The sequence below is a fragment of the Oncorhynchus clarkii genome, chromosome 23 (genome assembly GCF_045791955.1).
Source record: "Oncorhynchus clarkii lewisi isolate Uvic-CL-2024 chromosome 23, UVic_Ocla_1.0, whole genome shotgun sequence".
Taxonomy (NCBI): domain Eukaryota; kingdom Metazoa; phylum Chordata; class Actinopteri; order Salmoniformes; family Salmonidae; genus Oncorhynchus; species Oncorhynchus clarkii.
Window position 1 is genome coordinate 26,494,206 of NC_092169.1, and position 26,726 is coordinate 26,520,931.

General features: G+C 43.1%; 1 protein-coding gene across 9 annotated transcripts in view; it reads right to left on the bottom strand.

The window, feature by feature from the left end:
* Nucleotides 1-26,726, bottom strand: part of LOC139381733 (slit homolog 1 protein-like) — a 175,368-nt gene that overhangs the window by 12,656 nt on the left and 135,986 nt on the right. For all 9 annotated transcript variants that reach the window (XM_071125470.1, XM_071125469.1, XM_071125464.1 and 6 more), the window contains 6 exons: nt 20,948-21,019; nt 18,981-19,144; nt 18,647-18,771; nt 18,096-18,330; nt 17,889-17,982; nt 17,541-17,678 (listed from right to left, as the gene is read on the bottom strand). In XM_071125470.1, the coding sequence (XP_070981571.1) occupies nt 17,541-17,678; nt 17,889-17,982; nt 18,096-18,330; nt 18,647-18,771; nt 18,981-19,144; nt 20,948-21,019 (828 nt within the window). The remainder of the gene's footprint in view (nt 1-17,540; nt 17,679-17,888; nt 17,983-18,095; nt 18,331-18,646; nt 18,772-18,980; nt 19,145-20,947; nt 21,020-26,726) is intronic.

Below are 26,726 nucleotides of genomic sequence, written 5' to 3' on the forward strand. Positions count from 1 at the left end.
CACATTAGAACTCACTCACACCTTAGAACTCACACACCTTAGAACTCACACACCTTAGAACTCACACACAACTTAGAACTCATACACACCTTAGAACTCACACACACCTTAGAACTCACACACAACTTAGAACTCACACACACCTTAGAACTCACACACCTTAGAACTCACACACAACTTAGAACTCACACACACCTTAGAACTCACACACACCTTAGAACTCACACACAACTTAGAACTCACACACACCTTAGAACTCACACACACCTTAGAACTCACACACAACTTAGAACTCACACACACCTTAGAACTCACACACCTTAGAACTCACACACACCTTAGAACTCACACACCTTAGAACTCACACACACCTTAGAACTCACACACACCTTAGAACTCACACACCTTAGAACTCACACACCTTAGAACTCACACACACCTTAGAACTCACACACAACTTAGAACTCACACACACCTTAGAACTCACACACACCTTAGAACTCACACACACCTTAGAACTCACACACACCTTAGAACTCACACACACCTTAGAACTCACACACCTTAGAACTCACACACAACTTAGAACTCACACACACCTTAGAACTCACACATACCTTAGAACTCACACACACCTTAGAACTCACACACACCTTAGAACTCACACACAACTTAGAACTCTCACACACCTTAGAACTCACACACACCTTATAACTCAAACACCTTAGAACTCACATACCTTAGAACTCACACACACCTTAGAACTCACACACAACTTAGAACTCACACATACCTTAGAACTCACACACACCTTAGAACTCACACACAACTTAGAACTCACACACACCTTAGTACTCACACAGAACTTAGAACTCACACACACCTTAGAACTCACACACCTTAGAACTCACACACACCTTAGAACTCACACATACCTTAGAACTCACACACACCTTATAACTCACACACAACGTAGAACTCATACACACATTAGAACTCACACACAACGTAGAACTCATACAGACCTTAGAACTCACACACAACTTAGAACTCACACACAACTTAGAACTCACACACAACTTAGGACTCACACACAACTTAGAACTCACACAGAACTTAGAACTCACACACCTTAGAACTCACTCACACCTTAGAACTCACACACCTTAGAACTCACACACCTTAGAACTCACACACAACATAGAACTCACACACACCTTAGAACTCACACACACCTTAGAACTCACACACAACTTAGAACTCACACACACCTCAGAACTCACACACCTTAGAACTCACACACAACTTAGAACTCACACACACCTTAGAACTCACACACACCTTAGAACTCACACACAACTTAGAACTCACACACACCTTAGAACTCACACACCTTAGAACTCACACACCTTAGAACTCACACACCTTAGAACTCACACACAACTTAGAACTCACACACACCTTAGAACTCACACACAACTTAGACCTCACACACAACTTAGAAATCACACACAACTTAGGACTCACACACAACTTAGAACTCACACAGAACTTAGAACTCACACACCTTAGAATTCACTCACACCTTAGAACTCACACACCTTAGAACTCACACACCTTAGAGCTCACACACAACTTAGAACTCACACAAACCTTAGAACTCACACACACCTTAGAACTCACACACAACTTAGAACTCACACACACCTTAGAACTCACACACCTTAGAACTCACACACCTTAGAACTCACACACAACTTAGAACTCACACACAACTTAGAACTCACACACAACTTAGGACTCACACACAACTTAGAACTCACACAGAACTTAGAACTCACACACCTTAGAACTCACACACAACTTAGAACTCACACACACCTTAGAACTCACACACAACTTAGAACTCACACACAACTTAGAACTCACACACAACTTAGGACTCACACACAACTTAGAACTCACACAGAACTTAGAACTCACACACCTTAGAACTCACACACAACTTAGAACTCACACACACCTTAGAACTCACACACAACTTAGAACTCACACACACCTTAGAACTCACACACACCTTAGAACTCACACACAACTTAGAACTCACACACACCTTAGAACTCACACACCTTTGAACTCACACACCTTAGAACTCACACACAACTTAGAACTCACACACCTTTGAACTCACACACAACTTAGGACTCACACACAACTTAGAACTCACACAGAACTTAGAACTCACACACCTTAGAACTCACACACAACTTAGAACTCAGACACACCTTAGAACTCACACACACCTTAGAACTCACACACAACTTAGAACTCACACACACCTTAGAACTCACACACCTTAGAACTCACACACAACTTAGAACTCACACACACCTTAGAACTCACACACACCTTAGAACTCACACACAACTTAGAACTCACACACACCTTAGAACTCACACACCTTAGAACTCACACACCTTAGAACTCACACACAACTTAGAACTCTCACACACCTTAGAATTCACTTACACCTTAGAACTCACACACCTTAGAACTCACACACCTTAGAACTCACACACAACTTAGAACTCACACAAACCTTAGAACTCACACACACCTTAGAACTCACACACAACTTAGAACTCACACACACCTTAGAACTCACACACCTTAGAACTCACACACCTTAGAACTCACACACAACTTAGAACTCACACACAACTTAGAACTCACACACCTTAGAACTCACACACAACTTAGAACTCACACACACCTTAGAACTCACACACAACTTAGAACTCACACACACCTTAGAACTCACACACCTTAGAACTCACACACAACTTAGAACTCACACACACCTTAGAACTCACACACACCTTAGAACTCACACACAACTTAGAACTCACACACACCTTAGAACTCACACACCTTAGAACTCACACACCTTAGAACTCACACACACCTTAGAACTCACACACACCTTAGAACTCACACACACACCTTAGAACTCACACACACCTTAGAACTCACACACACCTTAGAACTCACACACAACATAGAACTCACACACACCTTAGAACTCACACACACCTTAGAAATCACACACAACTTGGAACTCACACACCTTAGAACTGACACATCTTAGAACTCACACACAACTTAGAACTCACACAGAACTTAGAACTCACACACCTTAGAACTCACTCACACATTAGAACTCACACACACCTTAGAACTCACACATACCTTAGAACTCACACACCTTAGAACTCACACACAACTTAGTACTCACACACACCTTAGAACTCACACACGACATAGAACTCACACACAACTTAGAACTCACACACAACTTAGAACTTACACACAACCTAGGACTCACACACAACTTAGAACTCACACAGAACTTAGAACTCACACACCTTAGAACTCACTCACACCTTAGAACTCACACATCTTAGAACTCACACACCTTAGAACTCACACACCTTAGAACTCACACACAACTTAGAGCTCACACACACCTTAGAACTCACACACCTTAGAACTCACACACAACTTAGAACTCACACACACCTTAGAACTCACACACACCTTAGAACTCACACACAACTTAGAACTCACACACACCTTAGAACTCACACACAACTTAGAACTCACACACCTTAGAACTCACATACCTTAGAACTCACACACATACCTTAGAACTCACACACACCTTAGAACTCACACACACCTTAGAACTCACACACAACTTAGAACTCACACACAACACACACACCTTAGAACTCACACACACAGAACTCACACAGAACTTAGAACTCACACATCTTAGAACTCACACACAACTTAGAACTCACACACACCTAAGAACTCACACACACCTTAGAACTCACACACAACTTAGAACTCACACACACCTTAGAACTCACACACCTTAGAACTCACACACAACTTAGAACTCACACACACCTTAGAACTCACACACACCTTAGAACTCACACACAACTTAGAACTCACACACACCTTAGAACTCACATCACACACCTTAGAACTCACACACCTTAGAACTCACACACAACTTAGAACTCACACACACCTTAGAACTCACACACACCTTAGAACTCACACACAACTTAGAACTCACACACACCTTAGAGCTCACACACAACTTAGAACTCACACAGAACTTAGAACTCACACACAACTTAGAACTCACACACAACTTAGAACTCACACACACCTTAGAACTCACACACACCTTAGAACTCACACACAACTTAGAACTCACACACACCTTAGAACTCACACACAACTTAGAACTCACACACACCTTAGAACTCACACACACCTTAGAACTCACACACAACTTAGAACTCACACACATCTTAGAACTCACACACCTTAGAACTCAGACACCTTAGAACTCACACACAACTTAGAACTCTCACACACCTTAGATATCACTCACACCTTAGAACTCACACAGAACTTAGAACTCACACACCTTAGAACTCACACACCTTAGAACTCAGACACCTTAGAACTCACACACAACTTAGAACTCTCACACACCTTAGATATCACTCACACCTTAGAACTCACACAGAACTTAGAACTCACACACCTTAGAACTCACACACAACTTAGAACTCTCACACACCTTAGACTTCACTCACACCTTAGAACTCACATCACACACCTTAGAACTCACACACCTTAGAACTCACACACAACTTAGAACTCACACAAACCTTAGAACTCACACACACCTTAGAACTCACACACAACCTAGGACTCACACACAACTTAGAACTCACACAGAACTTAGAACTCACACACCTTAGAACTCACTCACACCTTAGAACTCACACACCTTAGAACTCACACACCTTAGAACTCACACACCTTAGAACTCACACACCTTAGAACTCACACATCTTAGAACTCACACACCTTAGAACTCACACACCTTAGAACTCACACACAACTTAGAACTCACACACACCTTAGAACTCACACACCTTAGAACTCACACACAACTTAGAACTCACACACACCTTAGAACTCACACACAACTTAGAACTCACACACAACTTAGAACTCACACACATTAGAACTCACACACCTTAGAACTCACACACACCTTAGAACTCACACACACCTTAGAACTCACACACACACCTTAGAACTCACACACACCTTAGAACTCACACACACCTTAGAAATCACACACAACTTGGAACTCACACACCTTAGAACTGACACATCTTAGAACTCACACACAACTTAGAACTCACACAGAACTTAGAACTCACACACCTTAGAACTCACTCACACATTAGAACTCACACACACCTTAGAACTCACACATACCTTAGAACTCACACACCTTAGAACTCACACACAACTTAGTACTCACACACACCTTAGAACTCACACACGACATAGAACTCACACACAACTTAGAACTCACACACAACTTAGAACTCACACACAACCTAGGACTCACACACAACTTAGAACTCACACAGAACTTAGAACTCACACACCTTAGAACTCACTCACACCTTAGAACTCACACACCTTAGAACTCACACACCTTAGAACTCACACACCTTAGAACTCACACACCTTAGAACTCACACATCTTAGAACTCACACACCTTAGAACTCACACACCTTAGAACTCACACACAACTTAGAACTCACACACACCTTAGAACTCACACACCTTAGAACTCACACACACCTTAGAACTCACACACACCTTAGAACTCACACACACCTTAGAACTCACACACAACATAGAACTCACACACACCTTAGAACTCACACACACCTTAGAAATCACACACAACTTGGAACTCACACACCTTAGAACTGACAGCTCTAAGGTGTGTGAGTTCTAAGGTGTGTGAGTTCTAAGGTGTGAGTGAATTCTAAGGTGTGTGAGTTCTAAGTTCTGTGTGAGTTCTAAGTTGTGTGTGAGTCCTAAGTTGTGTGTGATTTCTAAGTTGTGTGTGAGGTCTAAGTTGTGTGTGAGTTCTAAGGTGTGTGTGAGTTCTAAGTTGTGTGTGAGTTCTAAGGTGTGTGAGTTCTAAGGTGTGTGAGTTCTAAGGTGTGTGTGAGTTCTAAGTTGTGTGTGAGTTCTAAGGTGTGTGTGAGTTCTAAGTTGTGTGTGAGTTCTAAGGTGTGTGAGTTCTAAGTTGTGTGTGAGTTCTAAGTTGTGTGTGAGTTCTAAGGTGTGTGAGTTCTAAGGTGTGTGAGTTCTAAGGTGTGTGTGAGTTCTAAGTTGTGTGTGAGTTCTAAGGTGTGTGTGAGTTCTAAGGTTTGTGTGAGTTCTAAGTTGTGTGTGAGTTCTAAGGTGTGTGAGTTCTAAGGTGTGTGAGTTCTAAGGTGTAAGTGAATTCTAAGGTGTGTGAGAGTTCTAAGTTGTGTGTGAGTTCTAAGGTGTGTGAGTTCTAAGGTGTGTGAGTTCTAAGGTGTGTGTGAGTTCTAAGTTGTGTGTGAGTTCTAAGGTGTGTGTGAGTTCTAAGGTGTGTGTGAGTTCTAAGTTGTGTGTGAGTTCTAAGGTGTGTGAGTTCTAAGGTGTGTGTGAGTTCTAAGTTGTGTGTGAGTTCTAAGGTGTGTGTGAGTTCTAAGGTGTGTGAGTTCTAAGGTGTGAGTGAGTTCTAAGGTGTGTGAGTTCTAAGTTCTGTGTGAGTTCTAAGTTGTGTGTGAGTCCTAGGTTGTGTGTGAGTTCTAAGGTGTGTGTGAGTTCTAAGGTTTGTGTGAGTTCTAAGTTGTGTGTGAGTTCTAAGGTGTGTGAGTTCTAAGGTGTGTGATGTGAGTTCTAAGGTGTGAGTGAAGTCTAAGGTGTGTGAGAGTTCTAAGTTGTGTGTGAGTTCTAAGGTGTGTGAGTTCTAAGTTCTGTGTGAGTTCTAAGGTGTGAGTGATATCTAAGGTGTGTGAGAGTTCTAAGTTGTGTGTGAGTTCTAAGGTGTCTGAGTTCTAAGGTGTGTGAGTTCTAAGATGTGTGTGAGTTCTAAGTTGTGTGTGAGTTCTAAGGTGTGTGTGAGTTCTAAGGTGTGTGTGAGTTCTAAGTTGTGTGTGAGTTCTAAGGTGTGTGTGAGTTCTAAGTTGTGTGTGAGTTCTAAGGTGTGTGTGAGTTCTAAGGTGTGTGTGAGTTCTAAGTTGTGTGTGAGTTCTAAGTTGTGTGTGAGTTCTAAGTTCTGTGTGAGTTCTAAGTTGTGTGTGAGCTCTAAGGTGTGTGTGAGTTCTAAGTTGTGTGTGAGTTCTAAGGTGTGTGAGTTCTAAGGTGTGTGAGTTCTAAGGTGTGTGTGAGTTCTAAGTTGTGTGTGAGTTCTAAGGTGTGTGTGAGTTCTAAGGTTTGTGTGAGTTCTAAGTTGTGTGTGAGTTCTAAGGTGTGTGAGTTCTAAGGTGTGTGATGTGAGTTCTAAGGTTTGTGTGAGTTCTAAGTTGTGTGTGAGTTCTAAGGTGTGTGTGAGTTCTAAGGTGTGTGTGAGTTCTAAGTTGTGTGTGAGTTCTAAGGTGTGTGAGTTCTAAGGTGTGTGTGAGTTCTAAGTTGTGTGTGAGTTCTAAGGTGTGTGTGAGTTCTTAGGTGTGTGTGAGTTCTAAGTTGTGTGTGAGTTCTAAGATGTGTGAGTTCTAAGTTCTGTGTGAGTTGTAAGTTGTGTGTGAGTTCTAAGTTGTGTGTGTAAGGTGTGTGAGTTCTAAGTTGTGTGTGAGTTCTAAGGTGTGTGAGTTCAAAGGTGTGTGAGTTCTAAGGTGTGTGTGAGTTCTAAGTTGTGTGTGAGTAAGGTGTGTGTGAGTGTGTGTGTGTGAGTTCTAAGTTGTGTGTGAGTTCTAAGGTGTGTGTGAGTTCTAAGGTGTGTGTGAGTTCTAAGTTGTGTGTGAGTTCTAAGGTGTGTGAGTTCTAAGTTCTGTGTGAGTTGTAAGGTGTGTGTGTGAGTTCTAAGTTGTGTGTGAGTTCTAAGGTGTGTGTGAGTTCTAAGGTATGTGTGAGTTCTCGGGTGTGTGAGTTCTAAGGTATGTGAGTTCTAAGGTGTGTGAGTTCTAAGTTGTGTGTGAGTTCTAAGGTGTGTGTGAGTTCTAAGTTGTGTGTGAGTTCTAAGGTGTGTGTGAGTTCTAAGGTGTGTGTGAGTTCTAAGTTGTGTGTGAATTCTTCCAACAGTTGAGTGGGCCTATTATGGTTCACTTTTCCATCCTTTGCTATGTAAATGTAATGTATCTCTCTCTCTCTCCAGGGGAGATGTGTGAGGAGATGGAGGATGTGTGTGCTCCAGGTGTCAGTCCGTGTCAACACCAGTCTACCTGTCTCATCAGCTCTACTGGACCTCAGTGAGTACACAGTGTGTGAGTGTGTGTGTGTGTGTGTGTGTGTGTGTGTGTGTGTGTGTGTGTGTGTGTGTGTGTGTGTGTGTGTGTGTGTGTGTGTGTGTGACTTGAAGATGTTGGTTCCCAGACTTAGGCTTTAGCTCAGTGGGCTAACGTTAACGCTAACATTTGTGTGTGTGTGTTGCAGGTGTGTGTGTTCTCCAGGCTACGTTGGTGATGACTGCAGTGTGGACTATGATGACTGTGAGGAGAATCGCTGTCAGAACGGAGCTCAGTGTGTCGACCAACTCAACGCATACTCCTGCTCCTGCCCCGACGGCTACAGGTGAGCTACTCAAACACCTTAGAACTCACACACCTTAAAACTCACACACACCTTAGAACTCACACACCTTAAAACTCACACACACCTTAGAACTCACACACACCTTAGAACTCACACACACCTTAGAACTCGCACACCTTAGACCTCACACACCTTAGAACTCACACACCTTAGAACTCACACACACCTTAGAACTCACACACACCTTAGAACTCACACACCTTAGACCTCACACACACCTTAGAACTCACACACCTTAGAACTCACATACCTTAGAACTCACACCCAACTTAGAACTCACACACACCTTAGAACTCACACACCTTAGAACTCACACACCTTAGAACTCACACACACCTTAGAACTCACACACACCTTAGAACTCACACACACCTTAGAACTCACACACAACGTAGAACTCACACACACCTTAGAACTCACACACACCTTAGAAATCACACACACCTTAGAACTGACACATCTTAGAACTCACACACCTTAGAACTCACACACACCTTAGAACTCACTAACTTGGAACTCACACACCTTAGAACTCACATACACCTTAGAACTCACTAACTTGGAACTCACACACCTTAGAACTCACACACCTTAGAACTCACACACACCTTAGAACTCACACACACCTTAGAACTCACACACAACTTAGAACTCACACACAACTTAGAACTCACACACACCTTAGAACTCACACACACCTTAGAACTCACACACCTTAGAACTCACACACACCTTAGAACTCACACATACCTTAGAACTCACACACCTTAGAACTCACACACACCTTAGAACTCACACACAACGTAGAACTCATACACACCTTAGAACTCACACACAAAGTAGAACTCATACAGACCTTAGAACTCACACACAACTTAGAACTCACACACAACTTAGAACTCACACACCTTAGAACTCACACACAACTTAGAACTCACACACAACTTAGAACTCACACACAACTTAGGACTCACACACAACTTAGAACTCACACAGAACTTAGAACTCACACACCTTAGAACTCACTCACACCTTAGAACTCACTCACACCTTAGAACTCACACACCTTAGAACTCACACACAACTTAGAACTCACACACATTAGAACTCACTCACACCTTAGAACTCACACACCTTAGAACTCACACACCTTAGAACTCACACACAACTTAGAACTCATACACACCTTAGAACTCACACACACCTTAGAACTCACACACAACTTAGAACTCACACACACCTTAGAACTCACACACCTTAGAACTCACACACAACTTAGAACTCACACACACCTTAGAACTCACACACACCTTAGAACTCACACACAACTTAGAACTCACACACACCTTAGAACTCACACACACCTTAGAACTCACACACAACTTAGAACTCACACACACCTTAGAACTCACACACCTTAGAACTCACACACACCTTAGAACTCACACACCTTAGAACTCACACACACCTTAGAACTCACACACACCTTAGAACTCACACACCTTAGAACTCACACACCTTAGAACTCACACACACCTTAGAACTCACACACAACTTAGAACTCACACACACCTTAGAACTCACACACACCTTAGAACTCACACACACCTTAGAACTCACACACACCTTAGAACTCACACACCTTAGAACTCACACACAACTTAGAACTCACACACACCTTAGAACTCACACATACCTTAGAACTCACACACACCTTAGAACTCACACACACCTTAGAACTCACACACAACTTAGAACTCTCACACACCTTAGAACTCACACACACCTTATAACTCAAACACCTTAGAACTCACATACCTTAGAACTCACACACACCTTAGAACTCACACACAACTTAGAACTCACACATACCTTAGAACTCACACACACCTTAGAACTCACACACAACTTAGAACTCACACACACCTTAGTACTCACACAGAACTTAGAACTCACACACACCTTAGAACTCACACACCTTAGAACTCACACACACCTTAGAACTCACACATACCTTAGAACTCACACACACCTTATAACTCACACACAACGTAGAACTCATACACACATTAGAACTCACACACAACGTAGAACTCATACAGACCTTAGAACTCACACAGAACTTAGAACTCACACACAACTTAGAACTCACACACAACTTAGGACTCACACACAACTTAGAACTCACACAGAACTTAGAACTCACACACCTTAGAACTCACTCACACCTTAGAACTCACACACCTTAGAACTCACACACCTTAGAACTCACACACAACTTAGAACTCACACACACCTTAGAACTCACACACACCTTAGAACTCACACACAACTTAGAACTCACACACACCTCAGAACTCACACACCTTAGAACTCACACACAACTTAGAACTCACACACACCTTAGAACTCACACACACCTTAGAACTCACACACAACTTAGAACTCACACACACCTTAGAACTCACACACCTTAGAACTCACACACCTTAGAACTCACACACCTTAGAACTCACACACAACTTAGAACTCACACACACCTTAGAACTCACACACAACTTAGACCTCACACACAACTTAGAAATCACACACAACTTAGGACTCACACACAACTTAGAACTCACACAGAACTTAGAACTCACACACCTTAGAATTCACTCACACCTTAGAACTCACACACCTTAGAACTCACACACCTTAGAGCTCACACACAACTTAGAACTCACACAAACCTTAGAACTCACACACACCTTAGAACTCACACACAACTTAGAACTCACACACACCTTAGAACTCACACACCTTAGAACTCACACACCTTAGAACTCACACACAACTTAGAACTCACACACAACTTAGAACTCACACACAACTTAGGACTCACACACAACTTAGAACTCACACAGAACTTAGAACTCACACACCTTAGAACTCACACACAACTTAGAACTCACACACACCTTAGAACTCACACACAACTTAGAACTCACACACAACTTAGAACTCACACACAACTTAGGACTCACACACAACTTAGAACTCACACAGAACTTAGAACTCACACACCTTAGAACTCACACACAACTTAGAACTCACACACACCTTAGAACTCACACACAACTTAGAACTCACACACACCTTAGAACTCACACACACCTTAGAACTCACACACAACTTAGAACTCACACACACCTTAGAACTCACACACCTTTGAACTCACACACCTTAGAACTCACACACAACTTAGAACTCACACACCTTTGAACTCACACACAACTTAGGACTCACACACAACTTAGAACTCACACAGAACTTAGAACTCACACACCTTAGAACTCACACACAACTTAGAACTCAGACACACCTTAGAACTCACACACACCTTAGAACTCACACACAACTTAGAACTCACACACACCTTAGAACTCACACACCTTAGAACTCACACACAACTTAGAACTCACACACACCTTAGAACTCACACACACCTTAGAACTCACACACAACTTAGAACTCACACACACCTTAGAACTCACACACCTTAGAACTCACACACCTTAGAACTCACACACAACTTAGAACTCTCACACACCTTAGAATTCACTTACACCTTAGAACTCACACACCTTAGAACTCACACACCTTAGAACTCACACACAACTTAGAACTCACACAAACCTTAGAACTCACACACACCTTAGAACTCACACACAACTTAGAACTCACACACACCTTAGAACTCACACACCTTAGAACTCACACACCTTAGAACTCACACACAACTTAGAACTCACACACAACTTAGAACTCACACACCTTAGAACTCACACACAACTTAGAACTCACACACACCTTAGAACTCACACACAACTTAGAACTCACACACACCTTAGAACTCACACACCTTAGAACTCACACACAACTTAGAACTCACACACACCTTAGAACTCACACACACCTTAGAACTCACACACAACTTAGAACTCACACACACCTTAGAACTCACACACCTTAGAACTCACACACCTTAGAACTCACACACACCTTAGAACTCACACACACCTTAGAACTCACACACACACCTTAGAACTCACACACACCTTAGAACTCACACACACCTTAGAACTCACACACAACATAGAACTCACACACACCTTAGAACTCACACACACCTTAGAAATCACACACAACTTGGAACTCACACACCTTAGAACTGACACATCTTAGAACTCACACACAACTTAGAACTCACACAGAACTTAGAACTCACACACCTTAGAACTCACTCACACATTAGAACTCACACACACCTTAGAACTCACACATACCTTAGAACTCACACACCTTAGAACTCACACACAACTTAGTACTCACACACACCTTAGAACTCACACACGACATAGAACTCACACACAACTTAGAACTCACACACAACTTAGAACTTACACACAACCTAGGACTCACACACAACTTAGAACTCACACAGAACTTAGAACTCACACACCTTAGAACTCACTCACACCTTAGAACTCACACATCTTAGAACTCACACACCTTAGAACTCACACACCTTAGAACTCACACACAACTTAGAGCTCACACACACCTTAGAACTCACACACACCTTAGAACTCACACACAACTTAGAACTCACACACAACTTAGAACTCACACACACCTTAGAACTCACACACAACTTAGAACTCACACACAACTTAGAACTCACACACAACTTAGAACTCACACACCTTAGAACTCACACACCTTAGAACTCACACACAACTTAGAACTCACACACACCTAAGAACTCACACACACCTTAGAACTCACACACAACTTAGAACTCACACACACCTTAGAACTCACACACCTTAGAACTCACACACAACTTAGAACTCACACACACCTTAGAACTCACACACACCTTAGAACTCACACACAACTTAGAACTCACACACACCTTAGAACTCACATCACACACCTTAGAACTCACACACCTTAGAACTCACACACAACTTAGAACTCACACACACCTTAGAACTCACACACACCTTAGAACTCACACACAACTTAGAACTCACACACACCTTAGAGCTCACACACAACTTAGAACTCACACAGAACTTAGAACTCACACACAACTTAGAACTCACACACAACTTAGAACTCACACACACCTTAGAACTCACACACACCTTAGAACTCACACACAACTTAGAACTCACACACACCTTAGAACTCACACACAACTTAGAACTCACACACACCTTAGAACTCACACACACCTTAGAACTCACACACAACTTAGAACTCACACACATCTTAGAACTCACACACCTTAGAACTCAGACACCTTAGAACTCACACACAACTTAGAACTCTCACACACCTTAGATATCACTCACACCTTAGAACTCACACAGAACTTAGAACTCACACACCTTAGAACTCACACACAACTTAGAACTCTCACACACCTTAGACTTCACTCACACCTTAGAACTCACATCACACACCTTAGAACTCACACACCTTAGAACTCACACACAACTTAGAACTCACACAAACCTTAGAACTCACACACACCTTAGAACTCACACACAACCTAGGACTCACACACAACTTAGAACTCACACAGAACTTAGAACTCACACACCTTAGAACTCACTCACACCTTAGAACTCACACACCTTAGAACTCACACACCTTAGAACTCACACACCTTAGAACTCACACACCTTAGAACTCACACATCTTAGAACTCACACACCTTAGAACTCACACACCTTAGAACTCACACACAACTTAGAACTCACACACACCTTAGAACTCACACACCTTAGAACTCACACACAACTTAGAACTCACACACACCTTAGAACTCACACACAACTTAGAACTCACACACAACTTAGAACTCACACACATTAGAACTCACACACCTTAGAACTCACACACACCTTAGAACTCACACACACCTTAGAACTCACACACACACCTTAGAACTCACACACACCTTAGAACTCACACACACCTTAGAAATCACACACAACTTGGAACTCACACACCTTAGAACTGACACATCTTAGAACTCACACACAACTTAGAACTCACACAGAACTTAGAACTCACACACCTTAGAACTCACTCACACATTAGAACTCACACACACCTTAGAACTCACACATACCTTAGAACTCACACACCTTAGAACTCACACACAACTTAGTACTCACACACACCTTAGAACTCACACACGACATAGAACTCACACACAACTTAGAACTCACACACAACTTAGAACTCACACACAACCTAGGACTCACACACAACTTAGAACTCACACAGAACTTAGAACTCACACACCTTAGAACTCACTCACACCTTAGAACTCACACACCTTAGAACTCACACACCTTAGAACTCACACACCTTAGAACTCACACACCTTAGAACTCACACATCTTAGAACTCACACACCTTAGAACTCACACACCTTAGAACTCACACACAACTTAGAACTCACACACACCTTAGAACTCACACACCTTAGAACTCACACACACCTTAGAACTCACACACACCTTAGAACTCACACACACCTTAGAACTCACACACAACATAGAACTCACACACACCTTAGAACTCACACACACCTTAGAAATCACACACAACTTGGAACTCACACACCTTAGAACTGACAGCTCTAAGGTGTGTGAGTTCTAAGGTGTGTGAGTTCTAAGGTGTGAGTGAATTCTAAGGTGTGTGAGTTCTAAGTTCTAAGTTCTGTGTGAGTTCTAAGTTGTGTGTGAGTCCTAAGTTGTGTGTGATTTCTAAGTTGTGTGTGAGGTCTAAGTTGTGTGTGAGTTCTAAGGTGTGTGTGAGTTCTAAGTTGTGTGTGAGTTCTAAGGTGTGTGAGTTCTAAGGTGTGTGAGTTCTAAGGTGTGTGTGAGTTCTAAGTTGTGTGTGAGTTCTAAGGTGTGTGTGAGTTCTAAGTTGTGTGTGAGTTCTAAGGTGTGTGAGTTCTAAGTTGTGTGTGAGTTCTAAGTTGTGTGTGAGTTCTAAGGTGTGTGAGTTCTAAGGTGTGTGAGTTCTAAGGTGTGTGTGAGTTCTAAGTTGTGTGTGAGTTCTAAGGTGTGTGTGAGTTCTAAGGTTTGTGTGAGTTCTAAGTTGTGTGTGAGTTCTAAGGTGTGTGAGTTCTAAGGTGTGTGAGTTCTAAGGTGTAAGTGAATTCTAAGGTGTGTGAGAGTTCTAAGTTGTGTGTGAGTTCTAAGGTGTGTGAGTTCTAAGGTGTGTGAGTTCTAAGGTGTGTGTGAGTTCTAAGTTGTGTGTGAGTTCTAAGGTGTGTGTGAGTTCTAAGGTGTGTGTGAGTTCTAAGGTGTGTGTGAGTTCTAAGGTGTGTGAGTTCTAAGGTGTGTGTGAGTTCTAAGTTGTGTGTGAGTTCTAAGGTGTGTGTGAGTTCTAAGGTGTGTCTGAGTTCTAAGTTGTGTGTGAGTTCTAAGGTGTGTGTGAGTTCTAAGGTGTGTGTGAGTTCTAAGTTGTGTGTGAGTTCTAAGGTGTGTGAGTTCTAAGGTGTGTGTGAGTTCTAAGTTGTGTGTGAGTTCTAAGGTGTGTGTGAGTTCTAAGGTGTGTATGAGTTCTAAGTTGTGTGTGAGTTCTAAGGTGTGTGAGTTCTAAGGTGTGTGAGTTCTAAGGTGTGAGTGAGTTCTAATGTGTGTGAGTTCTAAGTTGTGTGTGAGTTCTAAGGTGTGTGAGTTCTAAGGTGTGAGTGAGTTCTAAGGTGTGAGTGAGTTCTAAGGTGTGTGAGTTCTAAGTTCTGTGTGAGTTCTAAGTTGTGTGTGAGTCCTAAGTTGTGTGTGAGTTCTAAGTTGTGTGTGAGTTCTAAGTTGTGTGTGAGTTCTAAGGTGTGTGAGTTCTAAGTTGTGTGTGAGTTCTAAGTTGTGTGTGAGTTCTAAGGTCTGTATGAGTTCTACTTTGTGTGTGAGTTCTAAGGTGTGTATGAGTTCTACGTTGTGTGTGAGTTCTAAGGTGTGTGTGAGTTCTAAGGTGTGTGAGTTCTAAGGTATGTGTGAGTTCTAAGGTGTGTGTGAGTTCTAAGGTGTGTGAGTTCTAAGGTGTGTGTGAGTTCTAAGGTGTGTGAGAGTTCTAAGTTGTGTGTGAGTTCTAAGTTGTGTGTGAGTTCTAAGGTGTGTGTGAGTTCTAAGGTGTGTGTGAGTTCTAAGGTGTGTGAGTTCTAAGGTGTGTGAGTTCCAAGTTAGTGAGTTCTAAGGTGTATGTGAGTTCTAAGGTGTCTGTGAGTTCTAAGGTGTGTGAGTTCCAAGTTAGTGAGTTCTAAGGTGTGTGTGAGTTCTAAGGTGTGTGAGTTCTAAGATGTGTCAGTTCTAAGGTGTGTGTGATTTCTAAGGTGTGTGTGAGTTCTAAGGTGTGTGTGAGTTCTACGTTGTGTGTGAGTTCTAAGGTGTGTGTGAGTTCTAAGGTGTGTGTGAGTTCTAAGGTGTGTGTGAGTTCTAAGGTGTGTGAGTTCTAAGGTGTGTGAGTTCTAAGGTGTGTGTGAGTTCTAAGTTGGGTGTGAGTTCTAAGGTATGTGAGTTCTAAGGTGTGTGAGTTCTAAGGTGTGTGTGAGGTCTAAGGTGTGTGAGTTCTAAGGTGTGTGTGAGTTCTAAGGTGTGTGTGAGTTCTAAGGTGTGTGAGTTCTAAGGTGTGTGAGGTCTAAGGTGTGCGAGTTCTAAGGTGTGTGTGAGTTCTAAGGTGTGTGTGAGTTCTAAGGTGTGTGTGAGTTTTAAGGTGTGTGAGTTCTAAGGTGTGTGTGAGTTTTAAGGTGTGTGAGTTCTAAGGTGTTTGAGTAGCTCACCTGTAGCCGTCGGGGCAGGAGCAGGAGTATGCGTTGAGTTGGTCGACACACTGAGCTCCGTTCTGACAGCGATTCTCCTCACAGTCATCATAGTCCACACTGCAGTCATCACCAACGTAGCCCGGAGAACACACACACCTGCAACACACACACACAAATGTTAGCGTTAACGTTAGCCCACTGAGCTAAAGCCTAAGTCTGGGAACCAACATCTTCAAGTCACACACACACACACACACACACACACACACACACACACACACACACACACACACACACACACACACACACACACACACACACACACACACACACACACACACACACACTCACACACTGTGTACTCACTGAGGTCCAGTAGAGCTGATGAGACAGGTAGACTGGTGTTGACACGGACTGACACCTGGAGCACACACATCCTCCATCTCCTCACACATCTCCCCTGGAGAGAGAGAGAGATACATTACATTTACATAGCAAAGGATGGAAAAGTGAACCATAATAGGCCCACTCAACTGTGATAGGCTGGTCTAGTGGAATATGTAAATGTGTTACCGGTGTAGTAAGGAGGACAGAGGCAGGTATAGTTGTTGACACCATCTACACAGTTAGCTCCGTTTTCACAGTCGTTATCTTCACAGTCATCCATGTTGGTCTGGCAGGTAGGACCTTCGAATCCAAGGGGACAGGCACAGCTGTATGCCTCCTCCTCCTTGTTTAGTTGGCAGGTGCCCCCATTGGCACAGGGGTTACTGACACAGACGTTCAGAGCAGTCTCACAGTTCCTACCCTGCAGACAAACAGAAAAGAGCGATGGTCACCAACCAACTATGCTCACAGAGAGCGACAGTATCTGTGAACAAACTGATTACACGCGTCAAGTGAATGTCTGTCAATGTATTTCAAGTTAATGAATTTTCATGAATTGAGTCAGGTGTGTTAAATCCGGGCTGGAATAAAATCCTGCACATCCTGAAAACAAGCTTTAAAAGTAGTCCCAAACATCCACAGCCACAAAGACGATAAGTAAGTGTTAGCGGGGGGCTGGAACAGAAGCATGCCCAGCCTGTAGGTAAAAGTGTGACATGTGACATGTGACATCTCACCTTGAATCCAGGAGGACAGCTGCACCTGTAAATCTCCACCAGATCACTGTGACAGATCCCCTGGTTGACACACGGACTGGACAGGCACGGGCTACACTTGGCCAGGACGCCACTGTCCACCTCACCTACACACACACATTGTATTACTTTGCATGATGCTTACCTTTCCAGTTCATTTCGTTTTGAAGTATACAGTACAGCTGGATCTACACAAGAATTAGACATGGACTGGTGAAAATGGGAAAGATGCTAGATTTTTGAGAGAACAGCTAACAGCTAACAGCTAACCGCACCTCTGGTTCCCTATTAAACAAAATGAATGAATCCATCTCACCGTGGCACTCAAACTTCTTGGCAGGGGTGGTGAGCAGCAGCTTGCCCTCCATGCCCGTCGGTCCGGCACAGCGGGCGATGCCAGGCTCCTTGTATCCCGTCTTCACCCAATCAGACAGCCACCGTAGACGGCAGTCACAGTACAGAGGGTTAGCACCAATTGCCCTGAGATAAAGGGGTCAGAGGTTAAGGGTCAGGGACAGTCAGAGGGTTGGTATCAATCACCTTGAGGAATTAATCAATCAATTAAACATGGCAGAAATAAGGATGAGTCTCAGAGTCTCATGAAGGCTGAGGTTCACTAGATGTAGTGGCACTATCTGACCAGCAGGTGTCTCTCCTGTCCTTCAGATAACACAGAGAACTACATTCTCAACTGTTAAGGCACAGTACTAGAAAAAGAAACCATACTTAATTTTCAAATTGGTTAAAATTAGGTTAAGGGTATGCTTAGGTTTAGGGTTAAAGTTAGGGGTTAGGTTACGGTTAGGGTAAGGTGAAGGTCGGTTATAGATGTTAAGGTTAGGGTTAGTTACGGGAAAAGGTCAGATGTTGGCTATTCAGGCTGTCAATCAGGCTGGTCAGAAAATTCCCCTTAGTCTCTCTCTTCTAGAAAGGACCAACAAGCTATGCCTCTGCTTCTTGAAAGGTTTGCAGAACGCTATCTCTGATTACATTACTGCTGGATAAGTTATTTGACATACTTGGGGGGGCGGGGGGCATTTGAAAGTAGAGAAAGGAGAACAAATGTCGTTGAATTGTTGATACAAAGTGTAGACAAATGGGGAGTTATTGAGTTGCTAAAAGGGAACTTAACACAACTAGTCATGGCTACTTCTGAATCAATGCTGTGAAAAAACATGCATGCAGGCACAGTGACGCACAATCACACACACTGCCTGATCGATGCTGCTCCATTACCCAGAACCACAGGCTCGTGTTTCAAGCCAGTCCAATAGCTGATATCTGACATCTGCTAACATGAAAGGCACTTGACTGTGAATCAATGATAGACAAAGACAAGGAACCCCCACAAGCTTCTCTAGATCTTTCTCTCTTTACCTCCCTGCAATATCTCTCCTCTCTCTACCCTTTCTTCTTCTTATCCTCCCTTGTATACCCCTCCCATTCCTCTCTCCTTCTCTTCACAGCACTCTCTTCTGTCGTCTTATTTCCTCTTCTCCCATCCCTCTCTCTTCTTCTCCATCCCTCTCTCTTCTTCTCCATCCCTCTCTCTTCTTCTCCATCCCTCTCTCTTCTTCTCCATCCCTCTCTCCTCCCTTGCCCTCTGTGCTCCTGACATGGATAGACCTATTGATTTACAGCTGATGGCTTTGACATGACAGACAACCTGGACCCCACTGGGAGTAAAGACCTGCTTCAACCTCCCAAAGTTACGTACAACCACACACAAACATGCTGATGGACACGAATGCTACCACACACACACACACACACACACACACACACACACACACACACACACACACACACACACACACACACACACACACACACACACACACACACACACACACACACACACACACACACACACACACACAGCTGGATCTACACAAGAATTAGCATGAGACATGGACTGATGAAAACGGGAAAGATGCTAGACACACACACACACACACACACACACACACACACCTCCCTACAAAGCCCACAGACTGCGAAGAATGTTATGAAACCTACACGGTGTGTGTTTGTTTCGGTGACGTCACAGTGGAGGGGTGTGTAGCATCACCGCAGCTCTGTGGCTGACCAGGGGAGTTCAGCGGATGTAAAGCCCACCAAACAGCTCTAGTGACGGACTACTGTTAGCCACCATCCCCCTGACACACACACTACCAGCCCAGATGAATATTTGTGTGTGTACTTCTTCGTGTGTGTGAAAGGTGTATGCATGTGTGTCTGTTTGAGTGTATTGGGCATGCTCCGGTGCGTGTGTGTACTCACAGGTGAGACAGAGAGGCCACGTCACTGAAGATGCCGTCAGGAAGCTCGGAGATCTCGTTGCCATGGAGAGACCTTAGAAACGACAGACAGAGTGGGAGGTGATTAAGATTCAACAATGATCATCTAGATCTGCTCACACCGTTCTGTTCAAACAGCCTAAATGTCAGATCACATTTTGATAAAGTCGACTGTGTCGAGATTTGTTCAGAAGTTTCTGTAGTCAGACAATGCAGGGTTGTTATGTTAGAATTACAGTTGCAGAGACCCTGAGGTCTACAGGGAAAGAGGAGTGCATGGAGAGAGCTCCCGTGTGAATCGGTTAGCTACACTTCTCTCTCTAATGACTGCAGCTTTACTGTCTGTTTCTCTGCAGCAGGTCTGGGCAGGGGAAAGGTTGGCTCTATGTCTGCTATGTGGGGCTCAGGGCTGGCTGGCAGAGACAGACATAGGGCTGCAGTGGAATCCAGAGTGGCTGGTGTTGGGTTACTGAACTGAGTACTGAGCAGAGTGCCTAGGCTGAGATTACCAGACAGGGTGGTAGGGTTCTGACAGCTAAAGGGGGGCAATGAGGGTCGATGAGGGGGGTCTGTGAGTGAGCGAAGGGGGAGTTAGGACTTCTGAACAGTTCTTAGTGACTGTTGTAGCCGGCTACCACCCGGTACTCACCCTGCACCTGAGAGACTGCTGCCCTATGTACATAGAGTTGAACACTTGTCACTTTAATAATGTTTTACCCACTTTATATGTACACTGAGTGCACAAAACATTAAGAATAGCTTCCTAATATTGAGTTGAAGTGGAATTAACAAGTGACATCAATAAGGGATCATAGCATTCACCTGGATTCATCTGGTCAGTCTATGTCATGGAAAGAACAGGTGTTCTTAATGTTTTGTACACTCAGGATATATAATGTATTCTAGTCATGGCTCATCCTATATAACTTCTATTTCTATTTATTTGTATTGTTAGGTATTACTGTTAGAAACAGTGCAGTAATAGCATTTCGCTGCACCTGCGATAACATCTGCAAATCTATGTACTCGCCCAATAAACTTTGATTTGATTTTGATTTGCTGGCTGGAGTGGGGGTGGGGTGAGGGGGAGAAGGGGTCTGTCAGAGTCCCAGTGCCAGGGCTGCTTCCTTCCTCGTCCTTCAATGATTGGGTGACGAGCCACTGCGCTAACCGATAGATATCAAATCAAATTTGATTTGTCACATATGCCGAATACAACAGGTGTAGTAGACCTTACAGTGAAATGCAAATGTACAAGCCCTTAACCAACAATGCAGTTCAAGAAATAGAGTTAAGAAAATATTTACAAAATAAACTAAAGTAAAAAAATCGAATCAAATCAAAAAGTGACTCAAGAAAATGGCATAACAATAACGAGGCTATATACAGGAGGTATGTGCGAGGTAATTTAGTCGGCGTAATTTGTAAAGTGACTATGCATAGATAATAAACAGCGAGTAGCAGCAGTGTAAAAACAAAGCACACACACACACACACACACACACACACACACACACACACACACACACACACACACACACACACACACACACACACACACACACACACACACACACACACACACACACACACACACACACACTAGGCTTAATGGCAGTAAACACAGGGCTTTAATGGCAGTAAAATAATATGGCTGTACTATTTTGTCAGGACATTAGCAACAGTCTCAGTCTCTTTGGCTGAAGCCCAGATACCTACTTCTAATACCCTTGGCTACTGACCAAACTATTACTATACCTTCCTGTTCAGTACAGATGTACTATCTTAATTTGATCACTCTTGTTGAAGCACAATTTCCTGCACGGCATAAAATACAAATTGTTAGGTATTCTAGTTTTTAAAAGATTTCTAATGTTTGTAATTTCCACTTTAAAGTGGCAGACTTGATGTATCCCAAAAATGTATCAACCCCTACAAAAGTGTTCATTAATTATAATCCACATAATAATTCACATTTCCTGTTTCTATAGGATTATTTTCCTGTTGTGAGAAACATGGTCAAATTAAGATAGAACATGTACTGTACTAACCCCTATTTAGCTCTGTACACTCCTTTAATGTATCCACTCTAACCCTCATATGCTATAGCCCCGGCTGACTGAATACCCCTTACCAAGGCAGGGGGTTAGGGGTGAGGGTATGGGTAGGAGAAGGATTTGCAGTGGGCAGTTGGCCAGTAGCACTGTCTCAGAGAGATAGAGAGAGATGAGAGGAGCCAGGGAGTCTGATACAGAAACATGATCTTTACTAACACACCGGCACACTGCTCTCCTGGCCTCCCTTTTTCATGTCTCTTCCTTTACCTCAGTTCTGAAATCTCTCTTTCTTTTTCTCTCAATTTCTCTTTCTCACCCCACACTTCTTGGCCACACCCTGGCGCTGTCTTGACACACTCCCTTTACACCTAATACCTAATACCCAATACACACACGCACACACACACACACACACACACACACACACACACACACACACACACACACACACACACACACACACACACACACACACACACACACACACACACACACACACACACACACACACACACACACACACACACAATACCCAGCAGGCCAATTAGCAGCTTATTAATCCTTATCCAAAACCACAATAAACATCATACACAGGCACACACGCATACACACGCATATACGCACACACACACATTCACGCACGCACACACACACACACACACACACACACACACCCCAAACCACATCCATGCCAGACCCAGACCCTTAGCCTGTTTGAAGCTGTGTGCACTAATGATTCCTAAATGCCTTTACTAGTCTGTAAAGCTGAAGGGGGTGTGTGTGTGTGTGTGTGTGTGTGTGTGTGTGTGTGTGTGTGTGTGTGTGTGTGTGTGTGTGTGTGTGTGTGTTTGTTATAATGAAACTTTTGGCACCTCAGTGTGCTTTCTGTGAAGGGGACACTAAAACCTGCCAACTTTGAACTCTGAACCCCTTTTAGAGTCTTACAGTTAAAACTATTAAGCGTCTGGCCTGAGACACTTTCTGTCTCAGCCTCTCTATCCCTCCTCCCTTTCAGAAAAGAAAGAGCCAGGTACCAATTGACATTTTATAGGAGGGATTTGATTGATCAGACCAGCAGTAAAGACATCAAAGTTTTCTGTTTCATTTCTGACTCCTGTTCAACTGAGACAATAGGGTGGTCCTAGACAGAGAGGAGGAGTGTGTGTGTTCACGTGTGTGTGAGGGGGTGTCTGCATACTGACATAGGGTATAAGTTACAAATGAAGCAGACTTATATGGCGCGTGAGTGAAATGTACCAGGAGTCACGGTCATATAGCTTCATTAAGATCAAAGCCAGCGGCTGGGAGCTGAAATACAGTATGAACTAATGATCATTCAGCTGCACCCTGATTCTGCTGGTAAAAACAGGACCAAGGCTTTGTGTTTCCTAATGATCATGGAGGCTGACTCTTATTTTGCAGTAAAAAGCAGCTTTGTGTAGTTCTTTGTTGTAAGCAGTGAAAGACTGCCTGGTAAAACACTTGGAAGTCTGACAAGTCTGCTGCTGAACTGCATTTGCATGATAAGTAACCTTGACTTGAGGCTTGAAGACTTGTGTTAGCTCCCTGATATGTAACCTTGACTTGAGGCTTGAAGACTTGTGTTAGCTCCCTGATATGTAACCTTGACTTGAGGCTTGAAGACTTGTGTTAGCTCCCTGATAAGTAACCTTGACTTGAGGCTTGAAGACTTGTGTTAGCTCCCTGATAAGTAACCTTGACTTGAGGCTTGAAGACTTGTGTTAGCTCCCTGATATGTAACCTTGACTTGAGGCTTGAAGACTTGTGTTGGCTCCCTGATATGCAACCTTGACTTGAGGCTTGAAGACTTGTGTTAGCTCCCTGATATGTAACCTTGACTTGAGGCTTGAAGACTTGTGTTAGCTCCCTGATATGTAACCTTGACTTGAGGCTTGAAGACTTGTGTTAGCTCCCTGATATGTAACCTTGACTTGAGGCTTGAAGACTAGTGTTAGCTCCCTGATAAGTAACCTTGACTTGAGGCTTGAAGACTTGTGTTGGCTCCCTGATAAGTAACCTTGACTTGAGGCTTGAAGACTTGCGTTAGCTTTAGCTAAAAGGGCTAACAGGGCTAAGTCTCGTGTTGTAAATAAGATTCAAGCTCACACACTCCATTGCATACAGCCCATAATACGAACCTCTCCATCTGTCTCTGGCTGACACTCTCTCTCTCTCTCTCGCTCTCTCTCTCTCTCCATTGAGCCGTTGTACACAGCAGATGGCTTTTTAGTTTCCCCAAATTGATAGAGAGGAACAGTGACAACTTGGCCTAGGCTTCACTGTTTCCCATCTCTCCCCACATCTCTCTCTCCCTCCCTCACTTCTCTCCCTCTATCCATCGGGCCAGACATATTTTGGCTAGGTCTCTCCTTTGTCTCTCTCTCCCATAACGTTGCTGTTTCAATTACAGTTGGAGTAAAGGAGTGACTGTATCGTTGGCAGCAGAGCAGACTTGCATCATCCCTCAGTCCATTCCATGTACAGTCACTTAGGCAAAATGTTTGCAGACGCGCTGATCCAAAGTTTACTACCATTAGTGAAACATCATGTATTAGTAATTAGAGGTCGACCGATTAATCGTAATGGCCGATTAATTAGGGCCGATTTAAAGTTTTCATAACAATCGGAAATCGGTATTTTGGGACGCTGATTTGGCCGTTTTTTTTTACACCTTTATTTAATCTTTATTTAACTAGGCAAGTCAGTTAAGAACACATTCTTATTTTCAATGACGGCCTAGGAACGGTGGGTTAACTGCCTCGTTCAGGGGCAGAAGGACAGATTTTTACCTTGTCAGCTCGGGGGATTCAATCTTGCAACCTTACAGTTAACTAGTCCAACACGCTAACCACCTGATTACATTGCACTCCACAAGGGGACTGCCTGTTACGCGAATGCAGTAAGAAGCCACAGTAAGTTGCTAGCTAGCATTAAACTTATCTTATAAAAAACAATCAATCAATCATAATCACTAGTTATAACTACACATGGTTGATGATATTACTAGTTTATCTAGCATGTCCTGCGTTGCACTAAATCGATGCGGTGCGTATTCGTGAAAAAGGACTGGCGTTGCTCCAATGTGTACCTAACCATAAACATCAATGCCTTTCTTAAAATCAATACACAAGTATATATTTTTAAACCTGCATATTTAGTTAATATTGCCTGCTAACCTGGCACGTTGCAAACTCTGTGAAGACTATTTCTTCCTAACAAAGACAGCCAACTTCGCCAAACGGGGGATGATTTAATAAAAGCGCATTTGCGAAAAAAAGCACAATCGTTGCACGACTATACCTAACTGTAAACACCAATGCCTTTCTTAAAATCAATACGCAGAAGTATATATTTTTAAACCTGCATATTTTGCTAAAAGAAATCCAGGTTAGCAGGCAATATTAACCAGGTGAAATTGTGTCACTTCTCTTGCGTTCATTGCACGCAGAGTCAGTGTATATGCAGAACGGAACGGTTCCGTATTTCACTGAAAGAATAAAAGTCTTGTTTTCGAGATGATAGTTTCCGGATTCGACCATATTAATGACCTAAGGCTCGTATTTCTGTGTGTTGTTATGTTATAATTAAGTCTATGATTTGATAGAGCATTCTGACTGAGCGGTGGTAGGCAACAGCAGGCTCGTAAGCATTCATTCAAACAGCCCTTTCGTGCGTTTTGCCAGC